Source organism: Rattus norvegicus, chromosome 2, assembly GCF_021556685.1.
Source record: "Rattus norvegicus strain SHRSP/BbbUtx chromosome 2, alternate assembly SHRSP_T2T, whole genome shotgun sequence".
Classification (NCBI taxonomy): Eukaryota; Metazoa; Chordata; class Mammalia; order Rodentia; family Muridae; genus Rattus; species Rattus norvegicus.
Window position 1 is genome coordinate 57984104 of NC_141535.1, and position 22353 is coordinate 58006456.

The 22353-nt window shown below is 44.0% G+C and overlaps 1 protein-coding gene across 2 annotated transcripts in view; it reads left to right on the forward strand.

Moving 5' to 3' along the window:
• The window catches only part of Lifr (LIF receptor subunit alpha), a 66981-nt gene that overhangs the window by 34979 nt on the left and 9649 nt on the right, over nucleotides 1–22353 (forward strand). For both annotated transcript variants that reach the window (NM_001439418.1, NM_031048.2), the window contains 12 exon segments: nucleotides 1144–1318; nucleotides 3376–3630; nucleotides 7493–7622; nucleotides 7951–8120; nucleotides 9909–10054; nucleotides 11804–11966; nucleotides 12268–12338; nucleotides 12863–13076; nucleotides 16141–16320; nucleotides 19092–19193; nucleotides 19747–19914; nucleotides 21589–21750. In NM_001439418.1, coding sequence (NP_001426347.1) covers nucleotides 1144–1318; nucleotides 3376–3630; nucleotides 7493–7622; nucleotides 7951–8120; nucleotides 9909–10054; nucleotides 11804–11966; nucleotides 12268–12338; nucleotides 12863–13076; nucleotides 16141–16320; nucleotides 19092–19193; nucleotides 19747–19914; nucleotides 21589–21750 — 1936 coding nt within the window.

The window sequence follows — 22353 nt, forward strand, 5'->3', positions numbered from 1 at the left end:
GATGGGAGGCTTTTTCTTCTTTCCTAACTCACTATCCTCCGGCTCCCTGCTCCCTTCCCCTCTTCATTCCCCTCCCAATTTCTTACCTTCTTTAAATGTAGTTGAACTAGCACAATACCAGCTTCAACCTCCTCTTTTTTTAATGGAGCTTCTTAGGCCTTACTAAGTTTCATCTTTGCATTTAATTAGTTCAATACTAATTCCTCTCTGGGCCAAATGAATCTCCTCAAAATGTTCCAACGTATCAGGTATTTTTTGTTTGTTTGTTTGTTTTTTTCTGTTTACCGTTGTGTGTAACTCTCTCTGTGGCCCCGAGGCTGACCCTTCTCTATAGACGTGGATGGCAGAGCGGTACACTGCTGAGAGAGCCTAACTTTAACTATCAGAAGCTTGACGAGGACAGTTAGAAGCTTCCTCTCTTATTTTTGGAAGCACGAAAGGCTAGCATTGGGAGCAAGGCACAGCATGTCTATGGCAGAGTTGCTGGTTTAACTAGATGTAGTTTACATGTTGGACAGTTTCATCAAGGTTTTGAAGGGGGTGCTCCATGTTCCTTAATTGTGGGTTTTAGCTTCATCCATACTGCTAAACACGGAGTGGCTCATCAGAGTCTAATCTGTCACCCCCAGAACTTGTTCAATTTCTTTGATTCTCCACACCCCCCCTTTTTTTTCTTAGAACATTTCTTCTTGAGAAACTGGACCACTGGTTTTCAGACTGTCTTATTTTTCCCATCCGCCCTTGCTCTGTCTTCTTTTTGTCCACTCCCTCTTTAACTTTACTTTTTTTTAATATAGTAGATCTCGTGGTTTTTTTTTCCCTCCATGAGAGTATGGAAATCATTTCTACAGCAGTGTATTTTCTTAGTTGCTTTATTGACCGTTTTGACGAGTATCAACTCCTGAAAGGGAACAGAGGGGAATCCCGTAGGACCAGTTGTCGACAAGGGCATATAATCGGGTAATGGTTGTGTTGGTCTAACTTCCTTGTTACACTATGTAGAAACAGACCGTTGTGCAGTGGTACAGACCATTCATTCACCGTACCCCATGGCTGCTCCGTGAGGCCTTTCTGTCAATTTATCCTGGAGAAAGGCAGAACCTTAGCGTTATTTGGGAGCATAATTTTGTGTTTGTTTTTTAGGTGTCACTCAACACAGTGCTGAGTGGTAAAGATAAAGTTCACCACTGGAACTGGACCTCAGAGCTGCCCTTGCAGTGTGCCACTCACTCTGTGAGCATTAGATGGCACATTGACTACCCTCGTTTCTCTGGGTACAAAGAGTGGAGTGAGTGGAGCCCGCTGAAGAACATTTCCTGTAAGCTCACCTACACAGACCCTTGTTTCACATGGCTTAGTTTGCTTAAGAGTAAGGGTTCAGATGTGCCCTTGGTTCTTTGAATCCGGGTGGGTAGCTGTCTTCCAAAAGTGCTCACCCCAGAACTGTGGGTTAAAGAAAGCTGAGACCTACTCCAGAAGGCTGTGCTGAAAACCACGTGTCTATTAAATACAACTCCTCTAACAGGGAGATGTAAAATTCTGGCAGAGTCGGGGCTGGGGATTTAGCTCAGTGGTAGAGCGCTTACCTAGGAAGCGCAAGGCCCTGGGTTTGGTCCCCAGCTCTGAAAAAAAGAACCAAAAAAAAAAAAAAAATTCTGGCAGAGTCAGCAGGGGCCCTGGGTCTTCAGGGTCAATAAAATGAAGTCCAGAAACCAGCGATCATTACAGGTGGACAGTCCGTGGAGCAACATCAGATAAGGAAGGGCCGGAAGCAGCTGAATAAATAAGGAGACTGTGGGGCAGTTGAGCAAGACATTGTAAATATAACCCGGGAAGCTGAGTTTAGGGAGGGAGGGAGGAACGAGAGGGGAGCTGCAGAATCAGACTTGGGGTTGGGGTGCTTGTGTCTCCCAACAGTGTCTGTTACTTGGGTTGGCTGAGGGGTAGGCCGTCCACAGAGATGCAAAATACAGGAACCGGTTGGTTAGGAAATGACAGTTTCATCCTTAATACTCTGAGCTTGAGGCAGTCTGGCATCCAGAGTTATGGGTGTAGCTGGAGACATCCCTTTGGGTCACAAAGATGTATGCGATGGGAAGTGCTCAAATGGTGAATGAAGGCCAATGTGTCTTTGGGAGAGGGAATCAGGACACATGGAAGCTTCCCCTTGGAACATCTCCTGTCTGTAGAAATACTGACAGAGGGCCAGTGGCCTGAGGACTGAGAGGGAAAGTTCCATATGGTGGAACCCAAGAGAGGAAGGAGTTTGAAGAGGTACTTGGGCGGTAAATCAAAGGGGCCCTTGGATCAAACATGGGCCCGGTGAGTCCCTTTAGTAGAATGGTGGACATAGAAGCGAGATGTCAGGGAAGAGTGAGGGACAAAGGGGACCAGAGGTCACTGTAAACACCAGCTGTTAGGAGCAGAGCTGGGGTGCATGACCTTGACCTGCAAGGGTTCGATTAAAGCAGCAGCTGTGAGTCAGGGTGTGGAGTGCTCCCCACTAGTTTGCTGATGAAAAGTACACCTGCTCTAAGAACACGGGAGAGTTTCAAAAGAAACTTATTGAGTGATACTGTGTGCATCCTCTGCATGTGTCTATAAACCCTTAAAAATTAACCCGTGACCTTCGGCGACGGCCTGTGATCTGGTTCTGTCCCTGCATAAGTAAATAAGGCCACCAGTTTGCTTCTTATTTGTGCCCTGCTCCTTTAAAACCTGAGTGTTGTGCTTAGCATTTGGGTCTGCGTTAGTTCACAACATCCACAGTGTGTTTTGTAGACACTCAACTATTTTAAGTTCTCCTATGTGGTGGTTTATGCCTGTAATCCCAGCATGCAGCAGGACAGGATTACTGAGAGCTTTAGGCCAGCCTTGGCTCCATGGTGAAATCCAAGCCATTCTGGGTTACGGGGTAACACCTTGTTTAAAAATTACAAAAGTGAGGAGCTCTGTTGGAAAAGTGCCCTCCACTCAAGCAGTTTCTGTGGCCCCAAGTTTGGATCCTCGGCCCCTCCCTCAGAGCTGGGTATGGTAACGTCCACAACCCTAAGTCTCTAGGGTGGGTAGATAACAGAGCTTCGACTTCTGTCCAGTCTAGCTACATTAGTGAGATCCAGGTTCAGCGAGAGTCCCCATCTCAAAATGTAGAGTGGAGAGACGTCGGGAAAGACACTCCACGTCAACCTTTAGTTCCATACACGTAAACAGGCACGTTCATGTATCTCATACACTCATACAAAAAGAAATAGAAAGAAATTAAGTAAGTAAATAAGTGAATATAAAAATCCTCTCAGGAGATAAGAAGGATGCTGTCAGGAGACAGGTGTGTAAAAGATGTCTGAAGTGTTTGTGATTCCTCTTGTTCCTTTCTAGGGACGCGTAATACCGAGACTAACGTTTTTCCTCAAGACAAAGTGGTACTTGCAGGCTCAAACATGACAATTTGTTGTATAAGTACAACGAAGGTGCTTTCAGGACAGATTGGAAATACGTTCCGCCCTCTTATCCATCTTTATGGGGAGACTGTCGCCATCCACATCCTGAACATACCTGTTTCTGAAAACAGCGGCTCAAATGTGATTTTCAGCACAGTCGATGATGTGTATGGAACGGTCGTCTTCGCAGGCTGTAAGTATGTCAGATGGTTCCTCTCACCCACGTTGTCCCTTTCCAACCTTAATTTCTTCTCTGTAAGCCGATTCTCTATTTCCTTGTTTAGTAAAAATACTATACAAAGTCTCCAAAGTCTGCATAGGAGCCCGGAACTTATTTCTTTCATACCTGTTCCTATACCAGTCCTAAGTTTCATAATATGGTTGAGACACCTAGCAACTAGGATTTAGTTGAGTTTAAATTCTTAACCTCAGGATTGATTCGAAGTCCTCAGTGTACAGAGAATTTCCTAGTTGGACATTGCTTAGGAATGATTTCATACGCATTTGTTTTAATATTGAAATTTTAAATTAATATTTTATTTTAATATTTGCTTAAACATTGCACACTGTATCGGTTATCCAGTTTGAAGTAGCATATTTGAGGGCAGTGGAAGACACGGGGTGAGAAGTCTCATTCTTCACGCATTCTGCCTGTAGTGTGGGTGTCCTCCCTCCCGGAGGTGACTGCTCACTCCTGTGTCCTAAAATAGGTCTAGAAGTTGTGGTATTGGGCTGCTCGTACATAATCTGTAGGTAATTACGTGTTTAGGGCTTTTAGTTTTGACATTGAACTTTCTACTTCCCGATGGGGCTACCTGCAACGATGATACCGTTGTATCCTGAGCTGAGAACGTATAGGTTCTGAGGTTGGTCTCTGGGACTCAGGAATAAAGGTGGGTGTGGCGGTTTGAGCGGATGTTGTGATGTTTCTTCTGTTTTAGGGATTTTATCCCTTTAGGACACTGAGTGAAGAACCAGGATGTCTCCAAGACCTGAGAGAGTTGGCTGCCTATCAGCCTGGTCCTCCTTTTGTCTTGGCAGCATTTCCTTTTGGAACCCAAAGCACAGACAGCTTAGGATCAGGTTTAAGTTTTTCAGATTGCCTTTTCTTCCTCACGGGATGTGGGGGAATTCTTTGTAACAGTTTTCCAAGTGAAAGGGAGCCTGACATGAGAGGCAGCAGGAATGTAGTGAAGTCACTTCAGAGGTGACAACGAAGTGACACACCCACTTACAAATGTAAAAGGAGGGCTGGAGAGGGTCCCAGGATTCACAATATTTGCAGCTCTTCCAGAGGATTCAGATCCCTTCCCAGCATGCACGTGGTGGCTCACAACCATCTGTAACTCAGGTTCCGGGGATCTAATGCCGTCTTCTGACACCTACGGGCACCAGGCACACATGTAGCATATATTCAAACAAAGCACTGCTATACATAAAACAAAAACTAATACAATTTTAATATAACCCCCCCCACACACACACACGAAAAACAAAAACTTTTTAAAAATGAGACAATGGTGCTGTAAAGTAACCCAGTGGGGAGACCACTGGCCTTGGGGTCATTTCCTAGGACTGGCTAAATGGGGTTAGGCAGTGGCAGACACACAGGCTTGTCATACGACCCTCTCCTCTCCACTGTACAAGCAGAAGGCTCAGGACTTCAAGCTCGCCCTCCTCCTCAGCCAGTTTCAGGCTCACCTGGTCTACATTAGACACTGTCTCCCAACAAAGAAAAGTTAAAACATGAGAGTACACACTATAGATGTATGCCTTCCATCTCTGTTATTTCAGACAACCTTTTAATCATCATGGCACTGGAATAAACCTCTTTTTCTTCTTCTTCTTTTTTTTTTTATTCTTTTTTTTCGGAGCTGGGGACCAAACCCAGGGCCTTGTGCTTGCTAGGCAAGTGCTCTACCACTGAGCTAAATCCCCAACCCCCCTGGAATAAGCCTCTTAAAGTCATAACTTAACCTTTGCATGCAACATTGGAAGGTGGGAATATGGCTTGGTGTTCATCAGCTCAGGGCAGTGCCATAGTAGCCTTTACCGACAGAGAGAGCAAGTCAGAAACCTCCAGAACAAGTTTTAGTTTAAAGTACAGATTAAGATTGGTATTTTGTTTTTGTTGTTGTTCTATTTTGCTTTCCCTTAAAAGAAAAAAAAAAGACCTTTAAAATTGTTTTCCCTGACCTGAACACATTCAGACTCAAATGTAGATCAATGCAAGACTTTTATTCTTACGAGTCTTGCAGAACCACTTAGTAACTATTGTAGCAATACAAGGTCTTGAGTGTCTTTGGTTGAATTTATTCCTAGCAACTTGGTGTTTTCTGATGTCCGTTTGGTTTTGGTTTCCGGAGACAGGGTCTCACTATGTAGCTCTGGTTGGCCAGACTGGCCTCAAACTCACAGAAGTCAGTCTTCTTTTGCTAGATGGTAGGATTAAAGGTGTGTGTCACCACGGCACCACTTACTAGCTTTTTAAAAAAAAATTATATCTTATGTTTACTGGTGTATTAAAAACAGATGATCTGAATCAAGACTTACCAATTCCAGTTGAATTCTTCTCTAAGTTAACTTCTTTGAAAAGCAAACCATTACATTCCAAACATTGTCCTCTTTTTTTCCTCTCATTACACTCCTGTTCCTTTTCAATTCATTCTTATGAATTGAACTTAAATTAATGTGTATATTCTAAAATAATCATCACTATAAATGTATTCCAAGTTTCAGCATGTAATAAGAGTGTAATAAGAGTGTAATAAAAGTGGTAGATAATTTTGCCTTAGGTTTACAATAACTTTAAAAATAAACATGTCAATGTTTAATTAATTGTCTAATTGTAAAACTGCCATCAAAACATTCACTCATCATCCTCAGTGTCAGGGAAAATGCCATTAGAGGAGCCTGGGAAATCTCTGCCCCACTGTCCCACGGCTTCAGTGTGACCCTCGGAACTCACATAAGACAGAAGGGGAGGGAACTCCGCTTAATTGTCCTCTGACCTCCACATGCGCTCTGTGGTACACCCCCCCCCCAACCACATGCCGTGCACACATCCAATATTAACAAATAAAAAAACTTAAACTGAGTAAACTGTGACTGGGATCTCTTGGGAGCTTATAGAACAGTTTGCATTTTGGTTGACATCTAGGTCCTATTGGAAAAATTCAGTTCCCTCAGAAATAGTATTATTTCTACAGGATATTTTAACAGGCAGATAAATTGTTTTTAACTTTTATAGAGAATGAAAGGGCTGGAGAGATGGTTCAGTGGTTAAGAGCACTGATTGCTCTTCCAGAGGTCCTGAGTTCAATTCCCAGCAACCACACGGTGGCTCACAACCATCGTTAATGGGATCTGATGCCCTCTTCTGGTGTGCTTGACTGAGGAAAGCAACAGTGTACTCACATAAAATAAATAATTTTTTTTAAAAAGGGAAAATGAAAAATATTTGTATAAATATTACTTTAGGCTAGATCACCACCTCTATGTGTTTGGTTATACATGATTGTATAATCAGGTGCCAGACTGTAATGGCTTTAGATACCATTTTAATGTTTTTACACCGCCCTCCCCAGAAATTGACCTTTACCCTCTGCCCAAAAGTAACGCTAGAGCGAATGTTTCCTGTGAGTGACTGTATGACTTTAAGCATCCTGATACTTCTTTCTCAGCCACACTGTGCAAATGGATGGGACATGGTAGCAATTTCAAACTGTAGATTCTGAGGGTTTAACTTAGAAGACTTGGAAGTCAAGTTTAAGGAAAAAGCAATTAGGTTCATCTCCCGAATTGCTGTTGGGAATTTTGCACAGAGGCTGAGTTGAGAACCCAGAGTGCCTTACGTAATACACTGTTTCGAATGCAGTGCAAACTGTAACAAACACATCTTGCAGAAACAGTGATAATTTCTGCACTATTCCAAAGTGCAGAGATGTGTAAACAGCAAATTGTTTTACGGGAGTTATGCAAGATCTCACTCAATCGTAAAACTGTAGATTGGGAGAAGACAGAAATCACCCCTTTGTCTTTCTTTCTCCTACTAGATCCACCCGATGTTCCTCAGAAACTGAGCTGTGAGACACATGACTTGAAAGAGATTATATGTAGCTGGAATCCAGGAAGGATAACGGGACTGGTGGGCCCACGCAACACAGAATACACCTTATTTGAAAGGTAATGTTAACCAGGAAAGAGTGCTGGTGGCAAAAACTTTGGAAGGGCCCATTTGAGTGACACAGGGGAGTATGGGTACTGTAAATACTGTAATAGCTGCAATTGACCTGCATGCATCTCTACTTCTGTGCCTCCTCTCTCCAATGCCTAAAAGGAAGAGCCCCAGATAGTTGGCCCAGGCGGGCCACATGTCACGCACAGTTTTATTACAATCAGCCTTTAACGAAGAACAGACTTTTATAAAGAAAGATCAGTAGAAATCTCTTCTTTTTTCCCCCCACAATATTTACATCTTACTATCTTGAAATTCTTCTTTGCTAACTGACAGCATTTCAGGAAAATCGGCAGTGTTCCACAGGTTTGAAGAACTTGCAAATGAAACCTATTGGTTAACCTTGAAAATGGCTCCTGACCAAGAAATTCATAACTTCACCCTGACTGCTCGCAATCCACTGGGCCAGACAGAATCAGCGATAGTCATCAACGCAACTGAAAGAGGTGAGCGGGCCGCTGTTACCAGCCCACACCTGTCAATAACCATAGTAAGAATAACGCGTGGCACGCCGTGGCACGCCTGAGAAGTGACTGTACGGATTAGTGGTTACTGTTTATTTTCTTTGGAGTTTTTTTTTTCAATTTTTTAATTGATTAGTATATTTATTTATAGTTTTGTTTTAAAGAATTAAAATGAATTATCTCAAATCTGACCTTTTTTTTTTTTTAGTTGAGTTAAAAATTTGATTCATCCAGATATATGGCTTTGTCTACTCATTCTTGATTTCTGAACTTTTTTTTTCCTGCCCAGTTCTTGAAAACATTCATTTTAAAACACCTTACTGACTCACAAGTCATTGCAAAAATAATGACTCACAACTCAGTCTTTCCTCAGCGATGACACCAAAACCAGGACAGTGACCCTGGCGAATGTTGTTCACCAGGCCAGTAATCTAGAGGGGTGGCCTGCTCCGTGTCGCATGTACTCACTAGAATGTTTAAACATGTGGAAGGGACAACAGAGAAGTTCCTTTGTTCTGTCAGAGCGGTATATATCTTAGCTGTGATGGCCGTCACCTGAACCTTTACACAGATGAATCCCACCACTGTCTCTGTCTCTGTCAGATTGCACCAGCTCTATCTGTCCTTCACCCCCATTTTGTCATTTGGAGTATATTATAAATGAAACCACACGGTGTAACCATTCTAGGCTGGCATTTTTTAGGATGGTATCCTTGAAGGACATCTAAATCGTCCGTTTCTTAGTGTGCCAGATCTCTGATATTTTTTTCTTTTGGAGAATATGTAACAGCTCAGAATAGAAATAAGACACGCGTAGTCTTTTTGTGGTTGTCCTTCCATCAGCCCAATGTACTAACTCCATGCTAGGCTCTGACACCTCCTTGAGACCTCATGGGTACAACAAGCCAGGCCTTTGTCCCCAGTCCGACAAGTGGACAGTAGAGGGTACTACTGCTTCGTTCTTTTTCCATCACTTTATAAACGGAATTTTCATTTTATATTATTTTATGTGGGTATGTATGTGCTAAGTGTGCCCCTTATGTAGGTACCTGCAGAGGCCAGAAGGAGGGGCCCAATCCCTGTAGCTTTGAGCTGCCTTGTGTGGGCATTGGGAACTCACATCAGGTTGGCTGAAAGAGTATGAAGTGCTCTGAGCCATCTCCAGCCCCTACTTTTTATCCTGTCACCCCGTCCTGTTGTCCTCATTTCTTTTTCATCCCAGAGTCAGAAGTGACACCGGAGCTGAAGGTTTTGTTTGTGTTTGTCTGACCTGAGTCTTTCCCTCCGTTCCTATGTACATGGCTCTTCCTTTGAACCTCAGAGTCTACAGCCATTGTAAGACTCCCCCTCCCGAGCCACACTGAATTCCTGTAGTAGTCAGCATCATTTACACACACACACACACACACACACACACACACACACACACACACACACCTAGTACATATGGCTGTCAGTTACTCTTTATCTGTCATTCCCAGTGTGCACTACAAACCTCTTAAAGGTACCTTGATTTTACCACCTCTTACCATCCTCAACACAAGGTCAAGAACCTTGAGCACAGTTGGTTCTTTAAGATCACGGTATGATATGTCAACAGTAACAAAAAGGTCCACCCAGACTGTATTGGCTTTTGTCATTAATAATACCTCCCTGCTCCTCTCTACCCCACCATATACACATATACTTTGCTTCTAGTTTATCTTACTAGAGAGACCTTTCTCGTTCTTCAACGTTTAAAGGCATTAATCTTTGTAATTCTGTTCACAGTTGCTCTTCATGTTCCTATTTCATTGAAAGTGAAGGACGTCAATTCAACAGTCGTTACACTTTCTTGGTACTTGCCAGGAAATTTTACAAAGATTAATCTTGTATGTCAGATTGAAATTTGTAAAGCTAATTCCAAGAAAGAAGTGGTAAGTAAAATGCTCCCATAGCTTTCTTTTTGGTTATTCTGAATAAAACACCCAGTTTCAAAAATAAGCAAATATGTGTGTGTGTTTATGCACATACACACGTATATATGTATATAAATATAAACCATCCAAACATTTATTACAGAGTCACCAAGCCAAGAAAGACCTTACAATTGCAAAGAAATGGCATCATTGTAATTTATGTTTGGGCATTTGTTACTAGACAGTAAAGAGTATAAATTGAACTGTCACTGTTCAGAATGTTCTCAGGCCTGGTGTGTAATAGCTGCATGTATGTAGGTGTGTAATAGCTGCATGTATGTAGTGCTCGTTAAGTTTGTGAATGAAAAAGTGTCTTTTACTGTAGGCTTTGACTAACTGGCGCAAGAGAGTAGGAGGGAATTTTAAATTATTAAGTGCATCAGTGGAAGCAAGCTGAAATAGGCAATTATAAGTCAAAACAGGACTTTTTAATACATTTTAAATAATCAGATTGACTTATACTGTACCCTTCTGTAATTTGTGGTAACCCTGAAGTAAATGGTACTGTAGTTGAACGTTAATTTGGAAACTCACTGGTGTCTGTGAAAGCATTCAGAAGGGCACAGTTTGACCTGAGAAGCCACTTTGCAACGAGCAGCTGGGTGCTCAGAGGCTCTCCTGGCACATTCACCCTCAGATTTGTGTAAAACTGATTCATTTTAACTTTATTTAGATGGATTAAGTTATTTTGGTCTATTTACTACACATTCAGCACATACCAGAGGCCTTAGGTGACGCATGCGCAAACCATGCCACTGCCCTCAGGATGATTCCCAGTATCCTTGCAATAACACACTTAATCTTCAAGCTCGTCTCTAATTACCAAATCATGTTAAAGTTTAATGGTCACTCGCTATTCACCAATTATCAAAATAATAACATCTGTATAATTTAACTGACTGTAATCATTTAGATCTAATAATCAGATTTAAAAGCATACCAATATTTTATTGACTACTGCTATGTGTAAGTCCTCCTTTTCCTGAAGTCTGGCTTTTAGACGAAAGCCGGCATTCTCTCAGGGACTTAAGATAGTAAGATAGTCCTCACTTGCTCAGTCATTCTCCTGATTTCTGGCAAGAAGGGACATAGGGCTCTCCCATTAACCTATACTTTCGGTTCCTATTAGCATATCAAGGTTTATGCTAGCCTCTAGGTTCCCTCTGACTGTACTCCAAGTACCTGCTATTGTGTTCCTGGCTGGCATACTCTACCCCTACTCTAAATTTCTACACCTCACCCACCCCTACCTTCCCTTCCCGTCTGTCCCTTCCCCAAGCTTCTCTGATTCCTGTGTAACTCAGCCATTTTGGCTACAGGCTTTTTACTCTCTTTGCTCCCCCTGTCTTCTCTCCCTCTCTTGCTCCACTCATACCCCGTCTATAGCTCGGCCTATTCTGCTGGCCATGTTCAGTCTGGACTCTTCCAGATGCCTCTAGCTCTTCTCTCCCTCATCTCTATAATAAAAGCCTTTTCCTTAACTGTACCCAAGCGTGGTCTTATACTCATCTTCATTCACTACGAAGCCTAACTCTCTTAGCGTATTAGTTCATACGACTTAAACACGATGAACTCTGCTGTTGTAATTGCAAGCATTAAGTACGGCACTCAGTTGATTTGTGTCACAAGTTTTATACCCCAGACTGTATGGCATATCACATATTCATACGCATAAGAGCCCATGTATATTTACTTGTTTTCCAACAGCGGAATGTCACAATGAGAGGAGCTGAGGATTCAACCTACCATGTTGCTGTGGACAAACTAAACCCATATACTATCTATACTTTCCGGGTTCGTTGTTCTTCCGAAACTTTCTGGAAATGGAGCAAGTGGAGTAATGAAAAGCGATATTTAACCACTGAAGCCAGTAAGTGAAGCCATGGTGCCCTGGCTGATGAGGAGTGGGGAGAAGGGATGGATGACAGGGAGGGACAGCTGCCTGGCCCTCAGGGTCATTTTACCTGATCTCTGGGCCCCTGTGCTCTGTAGATGCTGAAAGGCCAGCTTCACTTTAGCATTTCCCTGCTGAAGCACTTTCCAAGTGGAAGCCACCTTTTATGGGGAATTCCAGATACCCATATTTCAAGCACCTCCATTTAGGTCACCGATACTGTCCCCTGCCGTGCAGTTTGCATCTTCAAAGTCTAACTTAGGATTCTCTTTCCTAGCTCCTTCAAAGGGACCAGATACTTGGCGAGAGTGGAGTTCTGATGGGAAAAACTTAATCATCTACTGGAAGGTAAATATCTATTGTTTTCTGGGATGCTTAAAATTTTTATTTTGCCCAAGTGCTTAATGTACGAACAGTAGCTTGGATTTGGTGAGTATTTCCGATTTTACTTGCTTATTTAGCAATACTGATAAGTGATATATGAAATGTGTACAAGGAGCTGAGGCTCCCCAGTCTGGCTAAGTTTACCATCTCCTAACATCATGTTTCTCCCCACACTGCTGCTTTTGCTCAGTAGTTTACTCCTTTAGGCCACGTGTCTTACATTTTTGCTTTTGGAAAATAAAATAAACATTGTTTTGTATTACTTAATGTTTCAAATTTTGTGTGTTTTCAATACTTAACAACAAGCTTTTAACTCTAAAGTATTTCCTCCCATTTCTGCTTAACCTTGTGTCAGGATTATAGAATCTGAGTCTCACCCTGCACTGACGGCTTCATATCCTGCTGTCCCCATTTAATGTGAACTCAGCCGTGGGCCTCAGAACTTTCCTTGAGTTTAGTGACAGAATTTGCTTCTCTGTTTTTCATAGCCTTTACCCATCAATGAAGCTAATGGAAAAATACTTTCCTACAATGTGTCCTGTTCATCAAGCGAGGAGACACAGTCCCTTTCCGAGATCCTCGATCCACAACACAAAGCAGAGATAAAGGTTAATAAAAATGACTACATCATCAGTGTGGTGGCAAGAAATTCTGCCGGTTCATCTCCACCTTCAAAAATAGCCAGTATGGAAATCCCAAATGGTGAGTGCTTGGGAGAGCAGGGAAGCAGAAACCCAGTGGTCCCCGATTTCCTGATGGGAGGAGTCTCCTGCTCCTCCCATTCTATTTGCATAATATGCAAATAGGGAACCAAGTCCTTGAAAGTCTGCTGCCCAATGAAAGATGCAGCCAGTAGTATTTTTTTTTTTTTAATTTGTTTTGAGACAAGATTTTGTTATGTGATTCAGGCTAGCCTTGAATACACTAGATAACCAGGCTGGACTTGAATAGGCAGTCTCCTGCCTCTACTGCCCAGATGTCCTCAGGATTGATTTGAAGCCTAGAGTGTGTGGTAGGTAAAAATGACTGTATCCATTTATTTTGACACAGAGTATGAAAAGCTCTGGGTGCCAACAGTACTCTTAGGAAGAAGTACTTAAATGTTTGGTCAAAGACTGTTTAAAAGTTTCTTTTCAGTAGTAAGAGGTTTTGTTGTCATTCTAGTTGTGCAGCCTGTTGGGCAGCAAAAGAAGATATGTGGGTTTTTTTTGGTTTTTTTGGTTCTTTTTTTTCCGGAGCTGGGGACCGAACCCAGGGCCTTGCGCTTCCTAGGCAAGCGCTCTACCACTGAGCTAAATCCCCAACCCCCGAAGATATGTGTTTTAATTGACAGCTTTGTGGTGAATTTTTCCCTTCTGTTTGTGTTTTGTTTGGAGGGGGTTGTTTTTGTTTTTGTTTTTGTTTAGGTCTATATAATCCAAATTGACCTAGAATTTGCCTGGATAACATTGAACTCCTGATTTTCCAGTCTCCAAGCCCAGCATAGAAATTCATTAATGATGATAATAATAATAAAAGCCTTTCTAAAAACTAAATTAGATTTTTAATAGGGGTTCTCAAAAAACAAAAATCCACATGAAATTTGAAATTTCTTGTGTTTTCCTCTAAATTGTGCAGGTTGCCAGTCGATGACTTACCACGTTCCTTCTCAGCTTTTCACAGACTTTATTAGTCTTCATTCAGTGTACAAACTAGTGATTTAACTGGTTATTTGTACACAGGCATATATAACATCTTTATCTGAGGATGACCTTCACTTATTCCCACTCCCACCTGCTAACCTTTCCCCTTCCCAGAGCTGGAGAGCAGGGGCTTTAAATGACTATTTCGGGGGCTGGAGAGATGGCTCAGCGGTTAAGAGTACCCGACTACTCTTCCAGAGGTCCTGAGTTCGATTCCCAGCAACCACATGGTGGCTCACAACCATCTGTAAAGAGATCTGATACCCTCTTCTGGTGTATCTGAAGACAGCTACAGTATACATATATATAATAAATGAATAAATCTTTAAAAAAAAAAATGACTATTTCCCTCTCCTCTTCCAGTGGCTTCTTCAGTATGGAAAGAACTCTTTACAAGTGCACTGTGACAGAAAGGAAAAGTCTTGTTAGGTCTTCCGAGTGTCTCTCAGCGCTGTGTTGAAGTGGTTTCTTATTTCTTGGTACTGACCTGGTTTGTTCATCCGTCCTAGGCAGTGCCCACGGAGAATTGTGAGGCAGGAATGTAGCAGGTTTGTTTCAAAGACTGGATACACCCAGACCTCAGCACAGCTTGAAGCGAAGCAATGGATGGTGTGGCGGTGCAGGGAAGCAGGGGTCAGAGCAGGGCGTCTGTCTAATGGCCCCTCATTTGTACCCAGTGCTGTTCTTTTTTTTCTAAACCAAACTCTTAAGTATAGATTAATTGAAGAAGTCATTCTTGTCTCCTGTCCTCGTGGGAGACTCCTGTTTTTCTTGGCATGTTGGGCTGCCCTCTACTCTGGTCCCCCCCACCTCACCTCCATCCTCACTTATCTTAGGCCCAGTTCTAGGAGAACAGGCAAGTGAACCTCCCATAGCCACAGTGCTTGCTCTCACTTCCCAGGGTGTGCACACCCCCCACCCACCCACCCAGTCTCCCATGGTCTCTGGAAAATGCCTCTGGCCACACTGCTCATCCCACCTCATGGCTTGGCCACGCCAGCCCCTCTGCATTCTCCACATCACCCCTGGAGAGTCCCTCGAGCCCAGTGTTTGGGTCTGGGATGCAGGAGTCCTGGAAAGCAGATGCTTAGCTCTTCCAGGTTTGGATGCTTCGTCTGCTCACTTTGAATGGAGAGAGCAAGAGCTAGTTGTCCCCTGGTCCTTCCCAGACTCCTGCCTTCTTCTCTCCACATGGCCATGCTGAACACTCAAGGGGTCCCTCACCCCAGAGCCAGTCTAGACCCCACTCTGTGTCTACTGGATTCTAGAAGCTTCTATATTTTCTCCTCAGCTTCTTTGTGATTTATTTTCTGAATAAAGGTAAGTGCTATAGTTATTCCAGTAAGAGAGTAACTAACACTGTATTTGCTAAGCATTGCTATCTAGTTCAACCACTATTTTAAAATTTGTGTACGGTGAAATAGCTTTTATAACTACTGCCCATTTTCTTGAGGCTTGCCGTCTGGTATTGCTTTGACTGCCAGTAAAATTAATTTTTCTTTCTCTCTCTCTCTCTCTCTCTCTCTCTCTCTCTCTCTCCCCCCTCCTCCTCCTCCTCTTCCTCCTCCTCCTCTTCTTCCTCCTCCTCCTCTTCCTCCTCCTTCTCCCCCTCCTCTTCTTCCTCCTTCTCCTCCTCCTCTTCCTCCTCTTTCTCTTCCTCCTCCTCCTTCTCTTCCTCCTCTTCCTCCTCCTTCTCCCCCTCCTCTTCCTCCTCCTTCTCCTCCTCTTCTTCCTCCTCCTTCTCCTCCTCCTCTTCCTCCTCCTCTTCTTCCTCCTCCTCCTCTTCCTCCTCCTTCTCCTCCTCCTCTTCCTCCTCCTTCTCCTCCTCCTCTTCTTCCTCCTTCTCCTCCTCCTCTTCCTCCTCCTCCTCTTCTTCCTCCTCCTCCTCTTCCTCCTCCTTCTCCTCCTCCTCTTCTTCCTCCTCTTCTTCCTCCTCCTCTTCTTCCTCCTTCTCCCCCCTTCCTCCTCCTTCTCTTCCTCCTCTTCTTCCTCTTCCTCTTCCTCCTCCTTCTCCTTCTTCTTCCTCCTCCTCCTCTTCCTCCTCCTCCTCCTCCTCCTCCTCCTCCTCCTTCTTCTTGCTGAAGATGACATCACGGTAGAGCAAGCGGTTGGAATAGGAAACAGGATCTTCCTCAGCTGGCAGCACAACCCCAACATGACCTGTGACTACGTGATTAAATGGTGCAACTCGTCATGGTCTGAGCCCTGCCTCCTGGACTGGATAAAGGTTCCCTCAAACAGCACGGGGACTGTCATCGAGTCTGGTAAGAATCCGTGGCTCTCTGAGACCTCCAAGGGGGCTTTTGAAAAGCCACACAGATGTGACTACATGCCGTGGCAGGCGTGACCTGCTTTAGTTTCATTTGCTATAACCGTGGCATGTGTATGGAAAAGACTAAACCTTGGAACTGCAGTTATTCCTTGTCCAGAAACCCACTCCGATAGGTCATCAGAGAGCAGCATAGATTTGTATCTGAGTAATTGTGGGTTTTGTTGTTGGTGGTGTTGTCGTTTGAAGTAGGACCTCAAACTCAGAGGTCTGGCTACTGCTTCTGCAGAAATGAAAGGTGTGCTTCCCCGCACCCAGCTCTGAAAATGCTCTTGATAGCTTTGTCTGTACTCTGAAAATTCATAAATAGCAGACAAGGGAGCACGTGAGTGGTGGCACATTGATAAAATAGACTTCAATAGGAGTAAAAGTTACATCAAAGAGGCAACAGTTCAGGAACACACTTCTGAACAACAGACACAGTGTGGTTTCTGCCCTGTTGCCCCTTTAGTTTGTCCTTGACTTGGGTCCTTGACGCCTCGAAGCCACCACCAACACTTCCCTGGTAAGAGGACACAGGGTAACTCTGGAAGTGGGTGTGGAATGGCTTCAGCTTTGTGATTGCGTGCATGTCAGCCAGTGAGGCTGTGAGTCTTGGCAAGTGAGCCAGTCCTGACTGGTGCTAAGGACCCACTGCGCTTCCCCTTCCAGGGCAGCACTTCCCAGCAGTGCTGCCCTGCCTTCTGCTGAACTAAATGTGAGCCTACACCTTTGGGGTTTTTCTTGAGCCAGTAGTGGGCCTGTAGGTCATGATACTTCTAGAGACATCAGCTGCTGGCTCTACCCTCTGTGCTGGTGAAGCAAGCTGGAGGGTACAGGGCCCCCAGTTGCTCCTCTCCCTACGTTGGGTTCTGCTCATTTGCTGTTTCCACTGTTAAAGGGTGAAGGATTGCGTGTGTGGTGATCAATCACAGCGTTCAGCCATCTTTCCCCTCTGCCACAACACTTGTGCAGTCGACTAATGTGCTGGTGGTCTTCTCAGTCGCTCCCTTCCTCCTCTGGTCACCTCCATCTTTCTCTTCCTACGCCTGCCCTCTCATGGGGGACTGGCTGAGCCTGAGCCTATGGTTTCTTCTTTCCCTCCTGGCTTTGCAGAATGAGTGGGATGCCCTAGGTCAGGAAAATTCACATTGCAGTGTCTCTGGGAGAACAAGTCCAGGCTGGAATCCCTCAGGGTGGGGAGAAGCTGCTGTAATGGCTGCCACTGCGTGTGAGCGGACTCTCTGTAGTAGCTGAGAAAAACAAAGGCACCAAGGACTTGGGGAAGTGCTCTGGGTCACAAGGCCCAGGCTGGGGATCTTGGTATTCCCTTCTGAGCTTGTGCTGACCCTTCTCTCAGTCTTCCCTTTGTGCAGTCTTCCTCTCCTTCAGCTCTCCACCCCGGTTGAGGGTATTTGTATCACCCACCAGGCCCTTCTGAGTGACACACTCCATTTCAATATTGATAATAGGCATAATAGGCAGTTTTAACATAGGAGGTATGGGTTCACGTGCAGTATGAAATCATAAACTCAAGTGTGTCGTGTCCCCCCCCCCCCCCCAGGTGAAGAAAGGCACAGAATTGGATGCCCTTGGCTGAGTTGGACTTGCCATCAATATTTACTTAGTACCTGGAAGCACTTAGCAAACACTTTAGAACAAATAGGGTAGGGAGGAACGGTAGCTGGAGACAGAAGCTCAGGTTTCCTTTAGAGCACGTGACTTTAGGCTGACCTCCTCACTTTGGCCTCTGGGGTTCAGGTGTCCTTTGGTATGGCTTAAAGAAGCACTGTATTAGCCACACCGGAATATGTTCCACCCAGAAACGGATACCTCCTGCACGGTTAGGACCTCACAAAGCCCTTGTCTTCCTCCAAGATGAGCCTCCTCCTGCTTTCCACAGTCCTCTTCAAAGAGCGCTTTGAGGGGCCTTTTCTGTGTTTGTCTTAAGATCCTGGACTTACTACATGACAATCGTGGTTACTCTTGTCCCGTGTTTTCCAACGCTTGGCTAGCTTCTCTGTGCTGAGAAAAGCTTTGTGCATTTCTGGGTTTCTCATGTCTCATCTTACATATTTGATGAGACATTAAAGAGTGCTTCATGACTTAAAGAGAATCAACTAGAAGTGGGGCACAGAAGGAAGAGGGGCAGCAAAGGACCAGAGTGTAAGGACACTTGTGTGAAAAGGCCAGGATGAAGCTCACTACTTTGTATGCTAACCTAAAGTAATTTAAAAACCTTCAGATATGTCTTCTGTATCTCTTCCTCAGTGAGTGTTGCAAAGAGAAGCAAACACTGAAGGCCTGGTTCCTTTGTCCCTGAAGCTTCAAGCTGAGCAGGGTTTCTAGTGCTGGAACTAGGGGAAACCTCATTTCTAACCACCCCAAAACAGTGACACATAGGGAAGGGAAAGCATTGGTTAGCATGCCGTGACCATGCAGTAGCACAGTGAGCTGACTGATGGTGGTGCCTGGGAGGCAGGAAGAAGATGTCAGACTCAGCCTCCTTTGTGTCTTCAAAGAATTGTTATAGATGTGAGGGTATTCATGGTTTTCTTAATACTCCTAAATGTTTGCCAATTTTTTTAAAAAAACAATATATTTTTATAATAAATATGTAGTTAGCTTTGGAAATTTTAGCATGATATAAATTTTATGCTTCTAAGATAAATATTCTTGCTTACCCACATAGGCTTCTGAAAGTTCACTGATGTGTTTATCCTACAGATCAGTTTCAGCCAGGAGTGAGGTATAACTTTTACCTCTATGGGTGTACTAACCAGGGATATCAACTGTTACGTTCTACAATTGGATACATAGAAGAATTAGGTAAGTTAGTTGGGTGAGTTCTTTTAAAGTTTGGCTAACATGAGAAGTTATATATAAATAGGGAAGTGGCCAAGAGTTACTCTCCAAAACATGCCGAATTTAGTTGTTTAGATCAAAGAAGATAAAATAATTTCTATCACAAATTTGTCAAAATTACTACCACTTATTCTCCACTGCTGGTTGATTTCACAGTTTTAGTCTTGACACTGGGAAAGTTATATCATGGCAGTCATACTTGATTTGTGTTTACAGAAGCTTAAAAACTTAGAAATGTACAGGACCAACAGCAAAGAGGGGGAGTATTCCTGAAGTCTGTTTGAGAGGTCACTTAAAAGACATGGCACAGGTTATCCCTGGATGCCTGTTTTGGGTACAGGCTGATTCCTCCCTGAGGTCTGCCTGGTTATTAGCGTAGAAATGTCGTTGAATCATCTGAGGAGTTCATGCTTGAGTAAAGAGCGCAGTTTAACTCCAAGATTGGGTGTTTCTGAGGCTAGAAGTCTCCCAAGTGGTTACTCCCCTGCCTTCAGCAGTTGACTGCTTGTCTTGACAGCTCCAATTGTCGCACCAAACTTTACTGTGGAAGACACATCTGCAGATTCGATATTAGTGAAGTGGGACGACATCCCCGTGGAGGAGCTCCGAGGCTTCCTTCGAGGGTATTTATTCTACTTCCAGAAAGGAGAGAGAGACACACCCAAGACACGGAGCTTAGAGACAAGTGAGTAGATGACCGCTTGGGTTCTAGTGCTGTGTAAAGAGAAAAGACTTCCGAAGCTGGCCATGCCAGGAAGAAAAGGCTAAACAGAGTTTCCAAAAAACTATCTGAAAACGTATACAATGAATAGTACTTAAGTTCTTTAAAAGTCAAAATCACTTAAGAATCCTTTCCTTATAAGCCCCACCGAATGGTGGCCACTTCTTACCAGTGTCACATGATCCACACCATAGCATATTATTCATTTTAATATGGTTTTATATTTAATAACTAAAGAGGCAAGAAAAAAATACAAAAAATGGGTTCAGAGTCCCAGTTATGACCTGGAATCAAAATGGTGGCAGACTTCGCTGTCAACAGATAACTAAGAGAAACCACAGAAATGTCTTTAAAATGCCGTTATCCTCAGTGTAAAGTTCTGTGCCCTGGTACTCTGCAGCTCAGTACAGAATAGAATGAAGACTTTTCTAGGCATACAAGGCTGTGTTTTCCTCCTCTCCTTTCTCTGGAATCTGCTCGAAGAAAGAAGGCCTTGCATGTGGGGAAGAAGTGAGAAAGGATCTGGGGCTAGGGGCAGGGCCAGTTGAGAGGGATGGTGTTGGCCGGTGTCTAGGGAAGCAGCTCCCATTGGGGGGCAGCGGGAGAGTGTGGGGCTGGGGAATGGTTGGTTCCACACATGGGAAATGTCCTGAGCATTCACCGGGAAGAACTGAGAAATCAGTGCTTAGAAATTTTAAGAAAATTAAGCAAAAGCAGGGCTTTTTACAATAGGAGAAGGAAAACAGAGATTTAGCAAGCATCTTCTTCTTTCTTATAAACCAATGGCCAATATTTATCTGATCATAGCAGTGCGAGCCCTGAGTTCACCCACCCAGCATAGTGATGTTTCCATGTGAATGGTATGGTGGGGGAGGGGCAGGGATCATCTAAAAGAGCTAAATCCTCACCCATCCTTTCAAACACAAACAGACAGGGTGTAAGACGCGAAGGCTAAGAACTGGCCAAGAACTGGCTGCCCAAGCTTGCTGGTTTGAAATCAAGAATTTGAAGTTGCTGTAGAGTACAGGGGAAGGGACAGAAGGACAGCGCTTCGCTTTGTTTTTGTTGCCCACTGTTTGTCACGGCTTGGCTCGTTAAACTCTCATCTTGCATCATTTTGGTGGTGATTTTTATGAATCAAACAGTTAAACGGTCTTCACCGCTCCCATCAAAGCAACCCAAAGGCACCCTGTCCACTTTGCCTTGAGAATTCCCACCACGTGTGTCCTTCCGTGTGTCCTTCTGTGTCCTTACGTCAGGACTGAGGTTGTGTTGACCGCTCTGCACCTTTGCCCTGTCCAGCCTCTGCTGCTTTCCGTGGGATCTGTTCCGACTGCCTCTGAGTTTCAGGGAAGTGATTTTTATGAATTGCCTGTTGTATGCCAGGGATCAAAGTTGTAACAAATGTACATGAAAATTTTACAGGACACCAGGAGCCAAGCCACGCTGTCTATCCCCTCGCAGAGTCAGAGAAGCCAGAGTTTAGAGTAGTTTAGGCGGTGTGACCGTCAGGGAAAGAACTTGAGTGTGGTTGCAGGGCCTTGGCTGGGCGTGGCCAGCAGGAAGTGTTTTCCCTAAGGCCTTGTGTCCCTGAGTCTAAAGTGACCTTGCAATGAGTGAGAATATCCTTTGCTTTAGGTCACTCTGACATCAAGCTAAAGAATATCACTGACATATCCCAGAAGACACTGCGGATTGCCGACCTTCAGGGTAAAACCAGTTACCACCTGGTCCTGCGGGCTTATACACATGGTGGACTAGGCCCAGAGAAGAGCATGTTTGTGGTGACCAAGGAGAACTGTAAGTTCAACACTGCCCTAGAAACACCTTTGCCACCGAAGTGACAGTGTCCTTAGTGTCTGGGGTCTATGCGGGTGTCTTTGTTCCAAGCTCTGAGCCTGCAGTTCTCTACCTTCCCAACGCTGAGCCCCTTAAATGTAGTTCCTCATGTCATGGTGACCCCCAACCACAAAACCGTTCTCATTGCCACTTCATAACTGTAATTTTGCTACTATGTTATGAATTGTAACGCTAATATTTTTAGAGGTAGATGTTGGCCAGATGGGCGGAGAGCCACTGGTTTCACAGTTCATTGCTTTTTCGTGTCCAGAAGAACAGAGTGTTAAAGGCCATGAGAAGGCGTTTTTGTTTTTGTTTTTGCTGTCAATTATTTCAAGCTGCTTCCCTAGGAGTACGTCAGAAATTAATTAATTTAGGGATACACCCAAAATCTACAATCCTAAATGTATAGTTGGGTTTTTTTTTAAGTGCAGTTTAAATATTTTCCATGCTAGTTTGAGGTGAATAGGTCTAGGGAATTGCGTAAGAGACACTCCCTAAACTTCCGTGAGACGCCACACGTAAAGGTCTGAGATAGCAGTAGACAAGGGCGGTAGCTTTTGC